We start from the raw sequence: 18965 nt of genomic DNA, 5'->3' as shown, positions 1-18965 counted from the left end.
GCATGAAAGTTAAATATATACATTAATTATATGTAGAATTTTCAATAAAATTGAGAAAAATTGACGTTTCATTTATGAAACTTGCAAAGTTAGTGGTAAATAATATACAGATAGACACATATGTAAAACAATTTAATCTTTTTTTATTGGTGTGACGGTGGGTTTCAAAGAATCATATTATATGTAACAAAGCACACTGAGATTTCACAATAGAATAAATCGAACTGTACAAAAAATGTAACTATCTTGATATTAAGTCCTATGTGTTCTCGGCAGAGTTTATATACATGAAATTATATTATTTCTGAATCATTATCGTGTGAAGTATATCAATCATCATATGATTAATAGAGTGAGACCAAAGTTAACATCGTTAAATTAATATTAATCAAAGGTTGGATACATCATCGAGTCTATATGTGATACGACTCTCTTATTTAAGTCATTAAAAAAATATCAATTACAATCCTAATTATATTGATAATTTATATTATCAATTTATATTTTATATATTTGATATTCTTAAACTAATATCACAATGGCTCGCGATAATCAAGACTTGATCTTTTGTGCATTTGTCTTGATCAACGATGTTAGCTGCTGGTGACAATAATTATCTAATAATCATTTACATAACTATGTAATGCATAATCGATTTAAGTCCGTGTCATATAAATCTGGAAAATGTTTATCTGCCTTCATGAAAAATTCTAAAATTGTGTAATTATGTGGAGCTTCTTTTATTATATTGATCCGTAACAGATATACAAACTATATAAAAAATCGTTATTTCACACGCAGCATTACGGACCATATATAAAATTTATGTTATATTATATAACATAAAATATTAAAAGAAAAGAGAAAAATGATATGAGAGTTAATACAATGTATATTTACACACAGAGAGGCAGATTTGCTTTTTTTATCAGGTGATGTGTCCTGAGCTCATATAAAGTTGTGAAAAGCGAAAACAGTGAAAAACTTTTAGAATTAGAAAAAAGGAAGGGAAAAAGAAGAGAAGAAAATAATAAAGAATATTTTCTTATACTCTCCCTGATATTTTCCATCACAATCAGTAAAATAAAGTTTAATTCTTTGTATATTAATAACAAACTGCTACTGTTATAGCAAAATGTCACGTTGTTTAGTACAACTTTAAAAACGTTGTTATATTATAAATCCGGTGTCCAAGAAAGAAATTATTGCATATGTAACAAACCGTGTAAATTTTACTCCGGCAATGTACGGAAATTGAATTATATCTAATTACTATTACATTTTACTGTGTCTCGAGAGTTTTTCATATAGATAAAAGAAAATACTGATTCATACATATGTTCTTAATAATTCAAGATATGTAGAAAATCGTATAAAATTTTTCTATAGATAAACTCTCCACAAACAATTATTACAATGATATATTGCGAAGACCTGCAAAAATGATAACTTGATAAATTTCACAAGTGCATTGTTTAACTTGCTTATTATTTTTACGAAACTGAAAACTATTTTATAAAATAAGATGATTTTATACAGATTCTCTTTTTGTTGTCATAACATAAAAATTGTATTTATGTGAATCTTAAAACTTTCAAAATCATGGAAGCAATCGCCACAACCAAACGAAAACTCATGTCTTTACGCGAGCAAGCCGCTCGTCTTTCCACATTTACAAGTAACAAGATAATCATTATATCTGTACAATAACGCGATTATATAGAATTCTCTATATAATTTTTTTAGAGCGAGTGAAACTTTATATACATAGTCTGTGAATTCGATTGAACATGTCATATACAAGATGACTATTAAGATACCGAAAATATCGTGTGTCTGCTTATAAAACTATTTCCGCTTGTACCATTATACTAGTATGTATATAATTCGAAGATATAGACAAATATAAAAAGAAAAGAATATCCACATCAAAAAACTTCTTTGTAAAAATAGAAATTCTTTGCAGCAGAAGCATTTAATATAATACTAGTACGATAATTTTTATCTTTTATATAAATAAATCAAACAAGAGTGCGCCAAAAGTAACAGATATATCTTGTTCGGAACTCTAGTTTTTATAATGTTATTTCCGAAAACTGTATTATGGTATTAAAAATTCCTATTGCAATTACATATTATGAACAATGCAACAATGAAAAAACAAATATAGAAATGGAGAAGATGAACAGATTGTAAATTCTCTTCATCTTCCAGGTCCATTCCACTTGTAGCTTTATTAATAAACGCTTTGAAACGAATCAGGAGGAAAATGCAAAAATTTCCGTCCTAATTGATCAATCAAACATTTCGAAGTATTTATACAGACTATAAATAGTTTATCTTTTAGCATTTCGATTGCAATGTGACATATTGATCTGAGAATGCGCGAGATGATACGATCTTTATTAGAATTTCTATGAAACAGGTTTTTTTTTTAATATACACACGACTTCTACTAACATAGAAGATGTCGTTAGGGTGATTCTAAAAGGTAAGCACGGGCGCGTGGTGTCATTTTACGTATACGACCTCTACTACTTATACTAATGCCAGGTTCCTGTACGCTGTCCTCGTCGCTCTCCTCAGCATAAGAGCGGCGCTTGATTTTGCGCCGGTTTCTAACTGGCACACCGTTACTGTCATCGCTTTCTTCCTTATAATGAGGACGCTTTCGACCCGCTCTTCTACTACTGCTGTATTGCTGCCTCGTATCCTCCGAGTCTACGGAGCCGCGCTGTTTCCGACGACTGGAACGCGATGGCCTGAATTGTACTTTATATGAATAATCACTGTCTTCAGAATCTTGATTATTGATCTCGTGCTGTAACTGTTTCTCTTCCTCATCCTCTTCCTCCTCTTCCTCTTCCTCCTCGTCCTGTTCTTCTTCATCATCTTCTTCGCTCTCGCTCTGGCTATTTTCGTTTTTTCCGTTATTAGCGGTGTATTTTTGGTTTTCCTTGCTCTCTATTACTAATTTTCGCGATCTAGTATCTCTTCTGATAAATTTTTCTTCTTCGCTTTCTTCTTCCGTAGAGTCCGGCGCGACGAATTGCTGTTCCTCATCGTCTTCGTTGTTCTCTTCGTTATCACTTGTCTTGTTTTTCGCAACGTATTCATCATCATCATCATCATCATCATCCACGATAATGTTCGATTTCACTTTGGATTTAGATTGTTTACCATTCTTAATATTTTTGCCGCGATTTTTACGAACCTGCTTACCGCGACCATTGAGCGTATAATCGTCCTCGGAATCGGTATCGGCACTAACACTAGGCACCGCCGTCCTTGCTCTAGTTCGTCGGACAGGAGCACTGTCACTACTGTCAGTATCTGTCGTTGCCTCTGATTCACTAACATCACTATCACTGTTCTTTGACTTCTTCGACACGGTTGATCGGCAAATCCGTAGTTTCAACGTCGGCCGAGATGAGGTAGATCGTTTCGTGTGACCATTTGTCATCCGTGATGGTCCTAGAAAGAGTTCAAAATAAGGTTAGAATTAGTAATTTAATATAAAATAACTTGTATCAAAATAATAAAGATATAATCGGCTGCAAATAGTTTATCAGAATAACAATTTTAATTTAATAATTATCAATTTTGAAAATTGTAAATTGTAAGATATCTCTAGAGAAAAATCTGCTAAACTTTGTATGAACATAGTATAAATATTGATAAGAGAAAAAGGTAGTTATAATTATAGTTTGTTCTTCAATTCTGCTAATCTTATTAAAGCATAATCATAGTCTCTCGCCCATTCCGAATTCGACTTATTCTTACAAGTATGTTTTACTCAACACTTTCGAATATAAAACCTAATAAATTTCTTTCACCATACAAGTATAAAGTAATAATTTAAAAAGGCATATGTGCATACCAGGTGTAGATACGTCAAAATTCTTCTTTTTCTGATCTTTACTCGATTCCTCATCATCGTTATCGCTATTTACATCATCCTCATCTTCATCGTCGCTTAGAACTGGTTTCGATTTAGAAGATGCTGCAAATTAACAATTAATTATATTGCACTTATATAAAGCAATAAAACATACAGATGCTTACCTGTACCATTGCTTAAGTTGTGTTTCCGTTTCTGCTTTCCTTTTCCTTTCCCTTTTGCTTTCGCATTGTCATTACGTCTACGTGCTGATTTCCAATTCAAAAGTATTCTACGCATATGTTCTTCAAACATGGCCGATAATCTTACTGTCATCGAATATATCTGAATAAATAAAATATTTAACAAAATGTGTCACAGAGAACTACGGAATAACCATGTAAACAAAGTAAAAATTATATTAACTTACCCTCGAACGTTTGTTTGTATTAAAATTTCTACTATTTGTAAATATTAATTTCATGTCTTTGGCAAATTCCGATGGTGTTTCATAATTTCCACCTAATAAATCCTCTTTGACAGTTCGCAAGTCCATCGGTGTGTCTATTATTTGATAATACTCTGGATGTTCTAATCTATCAACCGGTTCTCTGCAAAATGATTTTCCATATAATTATATTTTCAATATGATTATATATTCGCAAAGATAAAAAAAAAACATTATTAAATTTAAGTTTTCAACAAATCTTACCTAAAAGGAATTGAATCTTCACATTGCCATAGACTCTCCAATAATTGACGACATGCTAATTTCCAGTCTTGTGAGATTTGTTGCGAACGTAAATTTCTACTCGATGTAGATCTTTGTTTACTCGTTGAAGGTTTGTTTTCTATCTCTGTCTCTGATTCAGAGGAATGATATGTATCATTCAATTGATGATATACTGCTGGAACATCTAAATCAGTAGGTTCCCTGCATAAAAGAAACATTATTATATTATATAACATCTTCTAGTATAGAATGTGAAGATTGTACAAATTTTAACTTTTGCACTAAATGGAGAAAATATATATTTGCTTACTTTATTATGCGCAAACATAAGTCAGTGACTATTCTTGCCTTTTTCACTATATGACTATGAGGTTCATTAAATTGTTCAGCATTCGTTGCCAAATATCTAACATCAAATTGCGCTGATGTGATTCTTCTGTAGAAATGATTATCAAAACGAGCTTTTATAGTCGACAAATCAATTGGATATTCAACAATATATGCATAAGTCGGATAAAGACTGAGATCCACTGGCGCTACAAATGGTTCCGCAATTGCGAGGCTCATCACCTGATCTAGACCTCGTATAATTCGACGACAAGTCGCTTCTCTATCACCCATGGGCCATTCTTCCGCATGGGGTTGATACAGTATCGCTTGTCTTTCCTCCGGTAAGACAGGAACCGCGCCACCAATTTCCATGGGGATTCCTAAGATATAATTAATACATATAGTACGAGATTAAAAAGTTTAAAGAAAAAAGAAAGATAAAAATATTAGATCAAAGTATTATCTTATCTTTATATTTTTTCGATTAAATCAAAATAAATTTATTTTGATAATCGTGAATTGAATGACGAGCTTACTATCTTCATCAACAGGCTCGAGATCCCAAGGACTCATTCGTTCGTATTCTCCATTATCCCATCTGACGCGAAAGCACATAAAAAATGATTCCGGAAATTCTTCATCTAGCGGCTCCATCCCAACAATTTGTCCCATCCACCAACCATCGTCGATCATACAGCGAAATTTATCGCCTTCAGACCAACTTCTTGCCAACGCCATATCGAAAGTTTGACGTAATACCAGAAAATCTAACACATCAGCCATATCGTGATATTTGATAGTGAAATTCTGCCCGGTAAGTCGACCGTCTTCGTCCATTAACGCTAATTTCAAGCAACATAAGCGAGGCGGTTTAATTTCATACTTAATACCCACTACTTTTACAAACTCTTGTGCCTACAATAAATATTTTCTCTAATTAGTACATATAGACGCGTGTCTCTATTCTATTAAAGATTTTTTCTATTAAAGAATTTTTTTAATGTTCCTATATAATTAAAAATCTCTTTTTTGGTCCCCTAAAATAAAATAAACATACCCTAATATTCATCTTGGTCCATGGCTCACATCGTGGACTAAGTTCATAAATCTTTTTATTCCTAACTGCATCTAAATAGAATTTTTGACCTTGTCTGAAATATACTATTTCATCGCCCATCTGCGGATAATAAGGAGCTTTCCTCGGTATTACTTCGGTAAGCCATTCCGAAGGGCGGTAAATGTCAGGAACTTCACAAGTACCGTTAGCTATTTGTACTCCCTGTTGAATAATAAAATGATAGTTTAAATAAAATTCAAGTAAATTTAAAATAACATAAGAGTTACAAACTTACCTTTTTCTTAGGACGTTTACTGCGTCTTTTGTCTACATCACTCGGTGGTGTGACAGAGCGCTTTTTCACGGGTTTGCGCTTGCTACGTTTAGGTGGTTCTAAGTTCAGTCCATGATCCGCCATCCAATCTGAATATTCAGTGCTCGAGTCTGTAGTCGTGCTATCGGAACACAAATCTTCCTCATGAGCAGTAGAATCATTGCTATTGGTGCTGGCTGAACTCACTGATGTGCCAGTATTATCAGGATTCTGTAAAAATGCACAATATTATAACGCTTAATCAACTGTAAAATTCTGAAATTTCCTATTCATTATTACACAACAGCAAATAGAATTGTCTACAAGTTAATACTTATCAGTATTAAATATCGCTTCTGTGAGGTACCTCATATTCTTCCTCCTCCTGTTCTTCATCACGCGTTGCTCTGGTTCTATAACCGTGTCTAGTAGTTCTATTACGTTTGCGGTTCACAGGTCTATTTCCTATATTGCTTTGATTAGTGGCAGTGCTCGATGTAGGCTGCGGTCGCCGTCGCATTTCTCGCCGCCAACTTTCTAACTCCATTTCTGCCATTCCGTGACTATACAAATAATATACAAATGCAAATTAATTTAAAAGTCAATATATTTTTCTTTTAACATTAATATTACCAGTTTATTTAACATGTAATCACATTAATAATAATCCATCACAAGTATATCACAAATAAATGATTAATAATTTGATTTAAAATTGTTTCCTATGAGATTCTTATTGCTGTATAATTATATTATTTATCCAACAATATTATCACAGGAAAGCGATATAATTATACTTACACCGCTTTAATCTGAGTCTCTTTGATGGCAAGCTTTATGGGACGCGCGAGAATAGGTTTATTCCATGGCGTGGTGTTATCCCTCTGCCAATTACCGCTACTTTGTCGGACACCTTCGACGTTGCCCTCTCTCCTCAAACCAGCTCTACTACCACGGGGACTCGCTATTTGACGAATCGGTTGTTCCATATTCTCTCTATCATCACCAGCGCCAATGACTTCTCCCTCCGCATTGATGTTTTGTCGCTGAGCAAGAGCTTCAATCAATCGATCAATATTCGATCTTGGCTCTTGTTCTGGGAGACCTTCTATAACTTCTTGCATCCCTGTTTATAATATAAAATATAAATTTATATATGTATTCTTTAAATAAAAATATAATTTATATAAAAAATTGGATACAATTAAAAAAATTTTAAATACAAATGTAAAAAAACCAAAGTATGATATTATCCTGCTATTGAAAACTATTCCGTATATAATATTTCTATTCAATTATGCTTCAATTATATATCTTTATTAAGACATATTGTTTTATATGAAGTGAATATATGGGTCTTACCGCCAGCACCAACTGCAATATTTGGTACCAATTGTTCGCCCCTACAGTTTTCTCTTCCTGGTACCAATCTCTGTAATGCCGGTGGATAAGGATTTCCGTCCACATCAACTAAAAACGGCGGCGGCATTAAATGTGGCGCAGTTTGTGTTTGTTCATCAAGAACGTAATTATTTGCATCTCTTATTAGAGGACGGTAATCCGTATGAAAGAATAATTCTGTTGGTATCTGTAAAAAGCTTAGAAATTAAACACCCGCGTAAGACAAAACTAAATATACATATAAATAAAATTGCAAGATAGTTTACAATTTTTAATTTCTCGGCGCCAGATCCAAATCCGTACATCAAAAGATGTCCATTAGAATCTGTCGCAGCAAGCATTGTACCATCAGGCGACCATTTTGCATCAAAAATAGCACAATTTCCTTGACCTTCGACAAAATTTTGAAAACACGCTATCGATTCCATGTTTAACACATCCCAAATGATAAGTTGCCCATCGTGACCAGCGCTGAGTATCAAACGAGAATCTATTGGATGTGATTCCAATACAAATACTTCATCCTTGTGGCCGCGCAAAACTTTCATTAGTTCACCAGATTTAGCATTCCATACTTTCAACGAATAATCGTTCACTGCTGTTATAACGTATTCATCGCTCACATCCCAACAAACCATAGTTACTTTTGCTTTTTTGCTTGTGTCATCATCTGTTTCTGGTTCTCTGTAAAAAAAAAAAAAGGGAAGAATAATTTCAACATGTATTAAACGAGATAAAATCTTTATAAAAAAGAATTCTTTGAAAACATACCCAGGAAGCTTTGTTGTCATGAGTAACTGTTTATGTACCCATTGCTGTTGCTCAAAATGCCATACATTCGCAGTACCATCTTTAGAACCAGAAATAAATTTTAAACCACTGTGCGCCCACTGAATACTATCTACAGTATCGGAATGCGATTCCACTTCGAGAACTCTGCGTGGTCCTTCGTCTCCTAACATTGTGTAAACCCTTACATGATGATCTGCGGATCCAGCTGCCATAAATGCACCTCCAGGACTGAAGGAAGCACAAATCATTTGTGCTTGGCCAGGTCTCATTTTCTCATGATATTGAATAGGTTTTGTCCTGCAATAAATTACATATTGCACACAATCGTTCTATGTACAAATATGTATTGAAAATATTATGTATTGTTTTATTTAATTATATATTATTTTCAATACAAAGTATTGTGAGTAAAACTCACAAGTTCTCAATATAAAGTATTGAAAATAATATATAACAGACAGAAAAATACTTCTAAAAAATTATTTTATGTCTAGATTAAACTTACTGAAATACCGCTCTCTCGTTCGATTTCTTTGTGTGAGACCAAAAGGCCACTGATCCATCAGTACTAGTAGAGACCAAATAATAGACACCATTACATTCTATCGGACAAAAATTTACAGATGTAATCATGCCTGTATGTCCCATTAAAACTGCCACCTAGAAGAAGATATATATAAATTAAAAGAAAAATATAATTATTGTATATAAAAATAAAAATAATTCTCGTTCGGCATATATATTTTAGTTTTACTTACAGGCGACATTGTCTGGAAGCACCAAACTCGTAATACTCTATCTAAACTTCCTGCCGCCAATAAAGTATTATCAAAATTCACTGCAATATCCATAATTTCGGCGGACGGACCCCGAAAAGTAGCGAGTAAACGTCCATCGACAGAACTCCAAACCTTAACAAGCAAGTCATCCGCTCCAGTTATAATATATTTACCAGTGCGATCAAACAGTACACAATACACTGCGGATAAATGACCCAGTGTACGCCGATATAAATTCATCTTGTTGTAGAACTTTGTCGGTATTGCTTGTCTTCGACTTAGAGGACCAGAGTTTTCACGTCCCTGAAGTACACGTACTAGTGGGCAAAAATATATATATAGCAAAATTATATGTTAACATTTTACATAAAAAAAAAAGTATCAGGAAAGTGCCAGTAAAATTGCATATATAGCAAATACATTTTGCATTCAATTGCCAACTTTCAATTTCTTACCTATATTAGGCACCGACAAGCTACCAGATAATTCCAAGAAGGGCTTTCCACCGAATCTTGTGGAAAAATCGACAATGCTGTATACACAACGTGTGATGTCTATAAAAATAAAATTTTATAATATATAATGTGTAATATGAAATGTTGTAATATATAATTGTAATATATGTAATATATAATATTCACATACTATTAAAAGAAAAAATTCTTTTATTGCAATAAAGAATGTAATTAATAGAATATAATAAAATATAATTAATAGAAAATATTTATATTAATTCTCATACCTTCGTAGGTACGCAGCAAAGATTGTTTGCCTGCACCCAAAAGCGATATCGCTCCAGGGACACATGGCGGCACTTCTTTCTCTAACACTGGTCCAATTCTGGCACATATTTGCAACAAATGATTGGAGCCAATGTGTGAATATTTCTTTTCCTAAAAAAAATTGTCACAATAAGTCACTATGTAAAATAATCCACAGATAAAATTGAAGTATTTAAATAGCTCTTTTATTCACTATATAAAAATTTTCAGATTATGTAATATTTGAAAAAACTATGTAGATATTTATATTTGAAATATGTTGAGTATTTTTCGACATTATATAATATCCAAATCTTTTTGTCGATATGTAAAATTAATTACGCGTAATGCAAGAAAGTACTACTACCCAGAGTTGAAAATTAATGTTTCTAATCGTGCTAGCAATAAACATTGAAATTGGGAAATTGAAATATCATCGCGTTTATTGTTCGCGCGCATAATTTGAACGGACAAGTAGTTCCCGCAGCCGACCAATCGCTGTAGCCCATTCGTCACGCGCGAGACCTTTCTATAAATAAGCCGTGGACCTCTACATATATTCATTGATCAGCTCACGCGAAATGCCGGAAGTGCGCTACGATTGGCTAACGAACGGTAATAGTGGGGGAAGCCACGACGAACGTTCTACATAAGAGAAAGAATGAGCGACGCGAGAGGAATCGCGGTGGAGGGCGGTTATGGGGGGATTAAATGGGGGTAGAGCACCCCCCGCGAATCCACAACATACAATGCGTTCGGCGCATTATTTCATCGAACCACCTTGCGATATGGCGCAACGGCGGAACGGCTATATCTTACTCGCAAAACGAGTCGAGTTATGTCCGTCTCGTACCGATCGCCATGTCATCATATATATCCATACTCACCAACTCCTCGAACGTTTGATTATGCACGTGTCCTTCCCAATCGAGTCGGGACGGCAAAGTCTGCGAACAGAAACGATCTAAAATCTATACAGGGAAATGATCAATGGGATAGAAAGAAAAATATCGATCCGATCGATCGGCAAGGGCCGATCGCGTACCGCGAACGGCCGCGATACTTCACCAAGGTCAGCGACCTTGAGATTCTAATGTTTTGACAAGCAGAAACCACGTGCGCGAGACCATGTGGTCCGCGAGACTAGTTGTGTACAGTGTCCGATCCGCCGATCGGCTTACCTTGGTATGCTCTAATTCCCGCTTCAACACCTGAAACAAAATGCGTTAGGACTCTCTCGTGAGTTACGACGCGGTTCATTCGGCATCTCTACCCTCGATCACTTACCGCCGCGGCTTCCGCGCAGGGTCCCGCCGCCAAGAATTTCGCGATCAGGAAGTACAGCTCTGTAAAGGGAGAACACACAGGGAGCTTTAGATACGGCGGAACGCACGGCGGCATGAAGACGCATACAGCGAGTTTACTCGCTCGAATACGGCATTCTATGTTACCTGGTGCAATCCCGGACTCGTTCCTGGACACGCTGACCTCCATCCCGACCGATCCAATCGATTTCTATTCACTCACAAGCGACGAAAACATTTGGATTTACGACTCAGCGCCGCGATAACCACCGCGGAGTTCATTTTCTTTCTCCGAAGCCTGGCTGTGAGACCGCAACGCGCACGCACACGCTCGCCTAAACCGACGCAAAGTAGTCCCCCAATGACGGAGCGGCTGCGAACAGGCACGTAGACTAAGTCGCCTGGTGCCCGTTCCTTTCGCTCCCGATGACCTAGAATTTTTCAATCTCATATCGCGTCAAAAAGTCTGAAATTTTTTTCGCGGAAGAATATGGTTTCAATAATCGTAACTTTGACGAGTTGTAAACTTGCGCGAAAAATTTTACATTCTGTCAATCGTCATGGAATCGCCATAGAATTGCCTGGCGATCGGTCATATTGCATCATCTGGGAACTTATCGGCGAAGAGATGAATCCGCCATTGAACGCGCCACAATTGAAAGTGTCTCGCGATCGTAGTTCGATTTGCGGATCCAATTAAGAAGAAAATTATATTATCTTATAATTAACTTTACAAAAGTAGATGACGATGTAAATATAATATGTAAATAAATATGTGAATACTGTATAATCTACTTGTAATATCTAATATATTTTTTCGTTGCACGATAGTAGATTAAGGTTTATAAGAAAGAAAATATTCGATAAAAGACACATCTGTTCGCGCGATGATCTCTGTAAGAATTCCATACAAGAATGTTCGAGAATTTATGTATTTCAGGTATACGTGACAGAAAACTAGCGTTACTCATTCATGCTAATACCAGTCGTCAATATGTATACATTTATCACCACGTATAACTAATTAATATTTACAATGCAGATCGAAAAATTGCACTCATATTTGCGTTGAACCACGAAATGCATATTGTTCGACATTAAGATATTCGGTATATTCGTATTCTCATGTTTATCACAAACGATCATTATTATATCAAATGATTGGAATAAACACATGCATGAATTTATACACGATGTATTGAGATGGTTTCTTCATTCGTTTTATTCATTAATAAATAAGAAAAAGGAAAGAAAAGTAAAGAAAAATGTCATTGTGTGCATACATTTATAGTTATAGAAATTGATCGAGCGACACGTGTATGAGAGATACATATATATGATGTATATATGAATATACCGACTCATCAGCAAGAATCGCGCGAGGCAGAAATTCCTCGATGATAATCCAATATATTATCGCTTCCCGATATCTAAATAATACGCAACGTAATATATAGATGAGACACATAATTAAAATAGTAAACTTAACGTGCTACGTCAAAAATGGCTTTAATTCTGATATAAAGGTTAGACGATGACTAACAGCACTAATTAACATTATTCGTCACTGTATTGTTTGAAAAAATATTGCGTATTGTACACGTTTATGTGCGTCACTAAATCTTGATTATTGCTTGCTCAATAGTGAGAAGTTTGATAAAAAAGTGTGTTTGAGGGAAAATAAAACATAAATAGAACTATAAATAACATATTTTCATACATTCCTACGTAGAATTGTCTAAAGTAAAATGTCGTGGATAAGAGAGCGCACTTTGAACTGGTTTCAATTATTAGCATTAAAAATTATAAGGACTGGCCATGTGCCTAAACATGTGGCGTTTATAATGGACGGTAATCGACGTTATGCGAACAAACAAAAAGTGGCTGGAATAGAAGGACATGTAAGAGGGTATGTGTCCTTAAAAAGAATTTGTAACTATATATTAGTCTATTATGTTCTTTTATATCATGTATATGCTTTATGTTTTATTTATGACAGATTTGATAAACTGGCAGAGACATTAAGTTGGTGCAGAGATCTGGGCATTACAGAAGTCACAGTGTATGCTTTTAGTATAGAGAACTATAATCGAAGTAAAGAAGAAGTTGATGGACTTATGGAGCTTGCCAAGTGCAAGTTTATGCGTCTTTTAGAAGAGAAGTGTGTATAAAATTTTTAATTGCACATATATCACACATAATCTGATGGATCCTATAATTACAAAGTGCATATTTTCAGAGATAAATTGGCAGAACAAGGAGTATGTATTCGTGTGATCGGCAATTTATCCTTGCTTTCAGAGGATATGCGTAAATTAATTGCAGAAGCTATGATTATTACTGAAAACAATAAGAAAGCAACATTAAATCTTGCTTTTTCTTATACATGTAAGATAATTATATAACTTATATAATTATACATATATATATACATACATGCATACATATATATAAATATATACATATATATATATATATATATATACTCATTGTTGTATTTTCTATTAAATATGAAAAAGAATTTAAATTACTTTTTGAAATACTATTAAATAACTTTTTAATAAAATTTTAATATCTTTCAGCAAAGGATGAAATTACTCATGCAATTAAGGATATAGCAGAAGGTGTAAAACATGCTGACATCTTACCAGAAGACATTAACGAAAGCCTGATTTCTCAATGTTTGTATACTTATAAATCCTCAAATCCAGATTTATTAATTCGTACTTCTGGAGAAGTTCGGTTTAGTGATTTCCTCTTGTGGCAAGTAAGAAGATATAGTTTATCTTAATAAATTTTTTTATGATTTACTAAAGCAAACTAAAATAATTTTAAATCATTTTTCAGATCTCCAATACCTGTATTTACTTTACCAATGTATTGTGGCCTGAATTCAGTTTATGGAATTTATTTAGTGCTGTTTTCTATTATCAGAGATGTTATTCTGATTTACAAAAAGTCGTGAAAATACAAAATTTGGAGCCACAGGTACATAATGATAGAGTATCTATGTATCTTAATAAGTTGCATCATGAACGCCAAGTTATGATTGAAAATATGTATCGGTCATCAGTTCAATCATAAATATTTAATAATGTTTAATATTAAAGTAGTAAGCGTTTCAAATCAATTTTCTAGGATAGAATATAAACTTGTCAGGGTTGATTAGATATAAACGACTGTCGAAACTATAATATTAAAAAATTTATACATCTCAGGGAGATAACTACAAATAATTCTTCCAAAATATTTTAAAAAATAAACACGTGATATATTAAAAAAGGTAGAAACAAACAAATCCTTAAAATATCTGAGCGAGATCCAAGATTGAAATGTGCAAATATCAATATTACAACAAAATTTTTATTTTTACAGAGCTTCTTTTTCATATACCTTTTCTATAAATATAACATGTATTATAAATCTATTTTTATGAATAAATACATAATCAAAGATTAGATAATTATAGAAGCTCTTTTAAAATGTATAAATTAAATAATTATCAATCTTATGTATAATAAGTTATAATGATTTGGATAAATTATTAATATCGTTAGAATGGAATATTTGTTTTTCTTGAAAGGTTCAGGATGTAATTATATACATAGACATTAATGAAATCTGTTTCCAATATGTATCATATATTATATAGCGCATTTGTATATTTATTCACCTTTGTATGTACACATTCCATACATGAATTCCATATATAAATTTTCCAATTGTCTTTCATTACCATGCACATTGAGGAATTATGAAGTAAAATTGTAAAACAGGTATATAATAGCAATAACATCATGTATCAAATAAAATCATGTATCAAATAAATAATGTTAGTTATAACAATGTGCGACTATAAAAATGTATGAATAAGTGTATTGCATTGTGTGTATGTGTCTGTATGTAATATTTGTATAATATATTTATTAAGTTCTAAATTTTATTATAATACATTTATTTTTCTAATCTCAAGAAATATGTGTATATCGATATACATTATTTACAATAATTTGTTTCATCATATATTATTGCACAAGGCAGATAACATTTTTCATGAATATATACTTAGTCAATCATTCTATTAAAATAAGCATCACTATGCAAAAATATATACAATATTTTCCACAAATCAATATATAATTAGTCGTCATCAGCATAATTTAAAATATCACTAGATGGGATAAAATTTGTTCATATTATAGAATATTCAATGTGTTGCACAATATCCATTATCCTGTATTGCGAAGCAATGTATATTCAATACTCAATATACATATATATAGTCATCTTATTTACAATTTATTTATTTAATATTTTTTTTGTTTTGAGCTCGAGTAAAATAAGATAAATATGATGGTAAACATTTCCGATATAGATTGCGATAAAATTTTAAAGTATATGGATTTAATTAGTTTTCCTAGCTGATGGAGATATTTGTGTGCAATTATTTTTTTATTTATATACTTATTAAAGATACAGGAACACATATATTGGCACATCTCTAATAGCTAGAAAAACATCATAAATATTTGGCTGATAATCGGAATTATGAAATAAAATATTGGAATTAAATATCTGTGTATGATAATTTGATAGGAAGACAGAAAAATTGGCTGGATACACACATCTACGAATGATTTCAATAGAGGTTTATGAAATGAACTAAATCTGCTTTGTTTCCAGGATGTTATTTATATTATAAATTCTTTCTCTAGATGAAGTTTTATATAAATAAAAATATTTTTTTTATTAAAAAGTAAATGTTTAATATTTTTTTAAAATCTTTGTTCCAAATTATTTAATTGCATCTATATCGGAAAAAAATAGAAAAAATAAATTTTGATAATTATAATAGATAAATACAATATCTTAATTATTATGTTATGATAGTAGATATTAATTATCTAACTCATAGTCATCGTTATTTAATAACTTTGAGTTAAGTTCATAAATTAAAGTTCAACATGTGTGTGTGTGTGTATATATGCAGTATCACATTTATCATACTATTACTAATAACAATAATTATAATTAATTACCTCAAATAATCAAATACTACTTTATTATTTTTTTGCAATACTTAAATATGAAATCGACTTGCTCTTTTCATTTTGAATTGTAAGGTGGATAGCGTCTTGCCGAAGGTTGCCTTTGTCTGGCTAAGAAGGATTGACCTTGCCCTGAACTGAGCGCCGCGAGCCGTTGATCTATCACCTCTCTGTGGCAATTCAGACTTAATCTATGAAAAGCAGTCACCATTAGCTTCTCTTCCATCTCTCGCAGCAACCTGGACTCTTTCATGGAGCGCTCCATGTCCTCAATCATCTTGCGCTGTTCTAGCAATTGATTTCGCAACACAGCGACCTCGCTAGGTGAAGAATTACTTTGTTTCGGATCCATACTCTTTATAACGCTCTTGGCTTTTTCAACGTACTTCTTATAGCGTTCCTCGAGAGCGGCGTTTTCGTACTCTTTTCGTGTCAGTTTCTCCTGAATAGCGAAGATTTTCTGCTTTTGTGCTTGCAGAACGCTCTCGCGTTCCTCGAGTTGTAATGTCAGCCGTTCCCTTTCGGACTGCATTTTTCGAAGTTCGTCTTGCAGTTGTAACAACTTCTGATTCAAACCTGCATTGTCGTTCTTGTTGTCGTCGCTGGCTTGAGTACCCATGACTTCCTCCAATTTGGTCTCCAATTCCATTATCCTCTGATTCGCCTTGCGATTTTGTCCTCGCAATGTATTTAAACGTTCCTCGGAATCCTCCAACAATGCCTGCACACTCGGTAACTTGTCCTCGTTACCTGTCTGCTTCATCTTCAACATCTTATTCTCTAATTGTAAGCAGAGTAATTTCTCTTTAATCTCGAGCGGAACCATCTCCGTCCCGGCAACACCGGTACTATCAGCACTGGGTTTCGCCATGTTCTCGGCAGTTTGCAATTGCGTGCACTTCAATTCTTCATTCGTCTCTTTCAGGGCATCCCTTTCGATGATTAATCGATCCCTCTCCCTCTGCAAAGCACCCAACTTGGCTTCCATCTTCTTACCCTCAAATTCCAGTCGATCGTATTTGTTGCTCTGCTCATCCAGCCTATGCTGAACTTCTGTGAACTGCTGTTTGCATGCCTCCAAATGATTACGCAACATCATTGTGCGCTTTACTTCTTCTTCATAGTCCAACTTGGCTTGTAAATATTCGAGGTTCTTATCTTCTGATATCTTCAGCTGCCTCTTAAGATCACTCAAATCCTCCATTTTCTTCTTGTACGATTCTATCATGATTTCATATTTTGCTACTTTATCTACAGTTTCCCTTAAGGCATCGACTTCGTCTTTCAGTTGATTTGCTTCATCAGCTGTTTTTTGTAAATCTTCTTGCCTCGACTGTAACTCTAATACTTCCTTTTCCAACAATTCTGCCTTTAATCTGTAATCATCCCTGGATGTTTCCATCTTAAACAATTCATCCTTCAATGCTTCCACTTGTTTCCGCAGTCCAGAATATTTTGATATAGAGCCAGACTCCTCTGGGTTCTCAAACTCGTCCAACCGCTCCTGCAATTTTTTATTCTCTGTAGTCAATGCAGCCTTTTCCTCCTGTAACAGAGAAAGCTGTTGATCAAGTTCATGACATTTCTGCGCTAGTTGATCCTTCATATCCACTGTTGCCTGGAGTTCAGCATAAAGTCTCTGTTGAGCACCATCGGCCGCATCCAAGGATTCAAAATTTAAACTGGTACCCAGGCTCAGTTTAGGCCCATGCACACTGCTCTCAAGCTCCTGAATACTCTGCATTATTGCCTGCTGTACAGTCTCCTCCATACCCATTATTTTGGTGATGTATTGTTGCTTTTGATCACAATTGACAGCGCAGCCAAGAATTAGCTGTAATAAACGACGCAGCTCATCGCTGTCACAATGCTCACCGATTTTGATCGCGTCTGGCTTGACGTAGCCTGACAATTGCTGATTCAAACATTCCATATAATATTCCATCACAGCCTCCACAATCTTTTTCATATTGCTTACTCTAAGACGCCAGTTGGCACCCACGTCAATCTTAATCTTCGCCTTCCATACCGCTGTGAACCACTCTGGTGCAATCTGGGCCAAGGCTTCCGCCAGGGCAACCCCATCGCTTATATCCTCTGCAGAGTTATGTGGCGCTTGAAGATCGAATGTACCCAACCATTTAATTAAATTGCTCAACTGTTGTCGATGATCTCCCATTTCGCTGTGTTTTCCCGGGGACTAAAGAGCTTGAAAAAAGCTCGAAGACACTCGCACGATTCTAGCTTTCGTCAAATTCTATGACAAGTATTGTTCTCGTAACCGCGCTTCTTGATTGAATTCATAATCCCTCTTGTCCCTCCTTAAATCGAGATATAATATTATAAATCAGATGTAGAGTTGTAAATTCCTATACTGAACCATCTGTTCTGCATAGACACTTGATCTAACCTAAAGTTGCTATTGTTATCGCGCCCCGACACGGTCTGATAGCGCTTTATCGGAGAGAGCAGGAGAGAGGCGGAAGTTGTAAAATTCAAGTACCACCTTGGACAACAGCTCAGATAAGTAATGTGCGATAATTGTATCGTACATGACATAGATTATA

At 34.2% G+C, this 18965-nt stretch overlaps 3 protein-coding genes across 4 annotated transcripts; 1 reads left to right on the top strand and 2 right to left on the bottom strand.

Moving 5' to 3' along the window:
• Positions 1 to 123: 123 nt before the first annotated feature.
• On the bottom strand, positions 124 to 11685 carry LOC126856240 (PH-interacting protein). 2 transcript variants are annotated; one of them, XM_050604581.1, is made up of 22 exons: positions 11498 to 11685; positions 11334 to 11392; positions 11228 to 11257; positions 10934 to 10993; positions 10028 to 10178; positions 9741 to 9839; positions 9265 to 9602; positions 9012 to 9166; positions 8486 to 8803; positions 7981 to 8398; positions 7676 to 7901; positions 7115 to 7439; positions 6681 to 6876; positions 6296 to 6544; positions 6001 to 6222; positions 5480 to 5858; positions 4924 to 5323; positions 4593 to 4814; positions 4311 to 4491; positions 4066 to 4225; positions 3881 to 4003; positions 124 to 3474 (listed from the first exon to the last, which is right to left on the bottom strand). In XM_050604581.1, the coding sequence occupies exons 1-22, from the start codon at positions 11538 to 11540 to the stop codon at positions 2474 to 2476; spliced, it is 5355 nt and encodes a 1784-aa protein (XP_050460538.1). In that variant the 5' UTR covers positions 11541 to 11685; the 3' UTR covers positions 124 to 2473. The 2 variants fall into 2 exon arrangements, with proteins under 2 accessions (XP_050460538.1, XP_050460539.1); XM_050604582.1 differs by having other exon boundaries at positions 4072 to 4225.
• A 218-nt stretch (positions 11686 to 11903) lies between these two features.
• On the top strand, positions 11904 to 15288 carry LOC126856299 (dehydrodolichyl diphosphate synthase complex subunit DHDDS). The gene is made up of 6 exons (XM_050604703.1): positions 11904 to 12876; positions 13083 to 13259; positions 13350 to 13511; positions 13590 to 13738; positions 13933 to 14117; positions 14198 to 15288. The coding sequence occupies exons 2-6, from the start codon at positions 13099 to 13101 to the stop codon at positions 14432 to 14434; spliced, it is 894 nt and encodes a 297-aa protein (XP_050460660.1). The 5' UTR covers positions 11904 to 12876; positions 13083 to 13098; the 3' UTR covers positions 14435 to 15288.
• Positions 15289 to 15435: 147 nt separating this feature from the next.
• Positions 15436 to 18953, bottom strand: LOC126856258 (protein Hook homolog 3). Its single transcript, XM_050604631.1, has 2 exons — positions 18809 to 18953; positions 15436 to 18719 (listed from the first exon to the last, which is right to left on the bottom strand). The coding sequence occupies exon 2, from the start codon at positions 18575 to 18577 to the stop codon at positions 16457 to 16459; it is 2121 nt and encodes a 706-aa protein (XP_050460588.1). The 5' UTR covers positions 18578 to 18719; positions 18809 to 18953; the 3' UTR covers positions 15436 to 16456.
• Between the last annotated feature and the right edge of the window lie 12 nt (positions 18954 to 18965).

This window comes from Cataglyphis hispanica, chromosome 18 (assembly GCF_021464435.1).
Source record: "Cataglyphis hispanica isolate Lineage 1 chromosome 18, ULB_Chis1_1.0, whole genome shotgun sequence".
Taxonomy (NCBI): domain Eukaryota; kingdom Metazoa; phylum Arthropoda; class Insecta; order Hymenoptera; family Formicidae; genus Cataglyphis; species Cataglyphis hispanica.
This window is presented reverse-complemented; position numbering and strand designations above follow the sequence as displayed.

Excerpts from the sequence above, each read along its gene's own strand:
- LOC126856299 (XM_050604703.1), top strand. The coding sequence starts at position 13,099 with ATGTCGTGGATAAGAGAGCGCACTTTGAACTGGTTTCAATTATTAGCA. Across the intron at positions 13,260-13,349 it reads ATAGAAGGACATGTAAGAGG|ATTTGATAAACTGGCAGAGA; the intron begins GTATGTGTCCTT and ends TATTTATGACAG. Across the intron at positions 13,739-13,932 it reads TCTTGCTTTTTCTTATACAT|CAAAGGATGAAATTACTCAT; the intron begins GTAAGATAATTA and ends AATATCTTTCAG.
- LOC126856258 (XM_050604631.1), bottom strand. The coding sequence starts at position 18,577 with ATGGGAGATCATCGACAACAGTTGAGCAATTTAATTAAATGGTTGGGT.
- LOC126856240 (XM_050604581.1), bottom strand. The coding sequence starts at position 11,540 with ATGGAGGTCAGCGTGTCCAGGAACGAGTCCGGGATTGCACCAG. Across the intron at positions 10,179-10,933 it reads ATCAAACGTTCGAGGAGTTG|GAAAAGAAATATTCACACAT; the intron begins GTGAGTATGGAT and ends AATTTTTTTTAG. Across the intron at positions 4,226-4,310 it reads ATACAAACAAACGTTCGAGG|ATATATTCGATGACAGTAAG; the intron begins GTAAGTTAATAT and ends TTATTTATTCAG.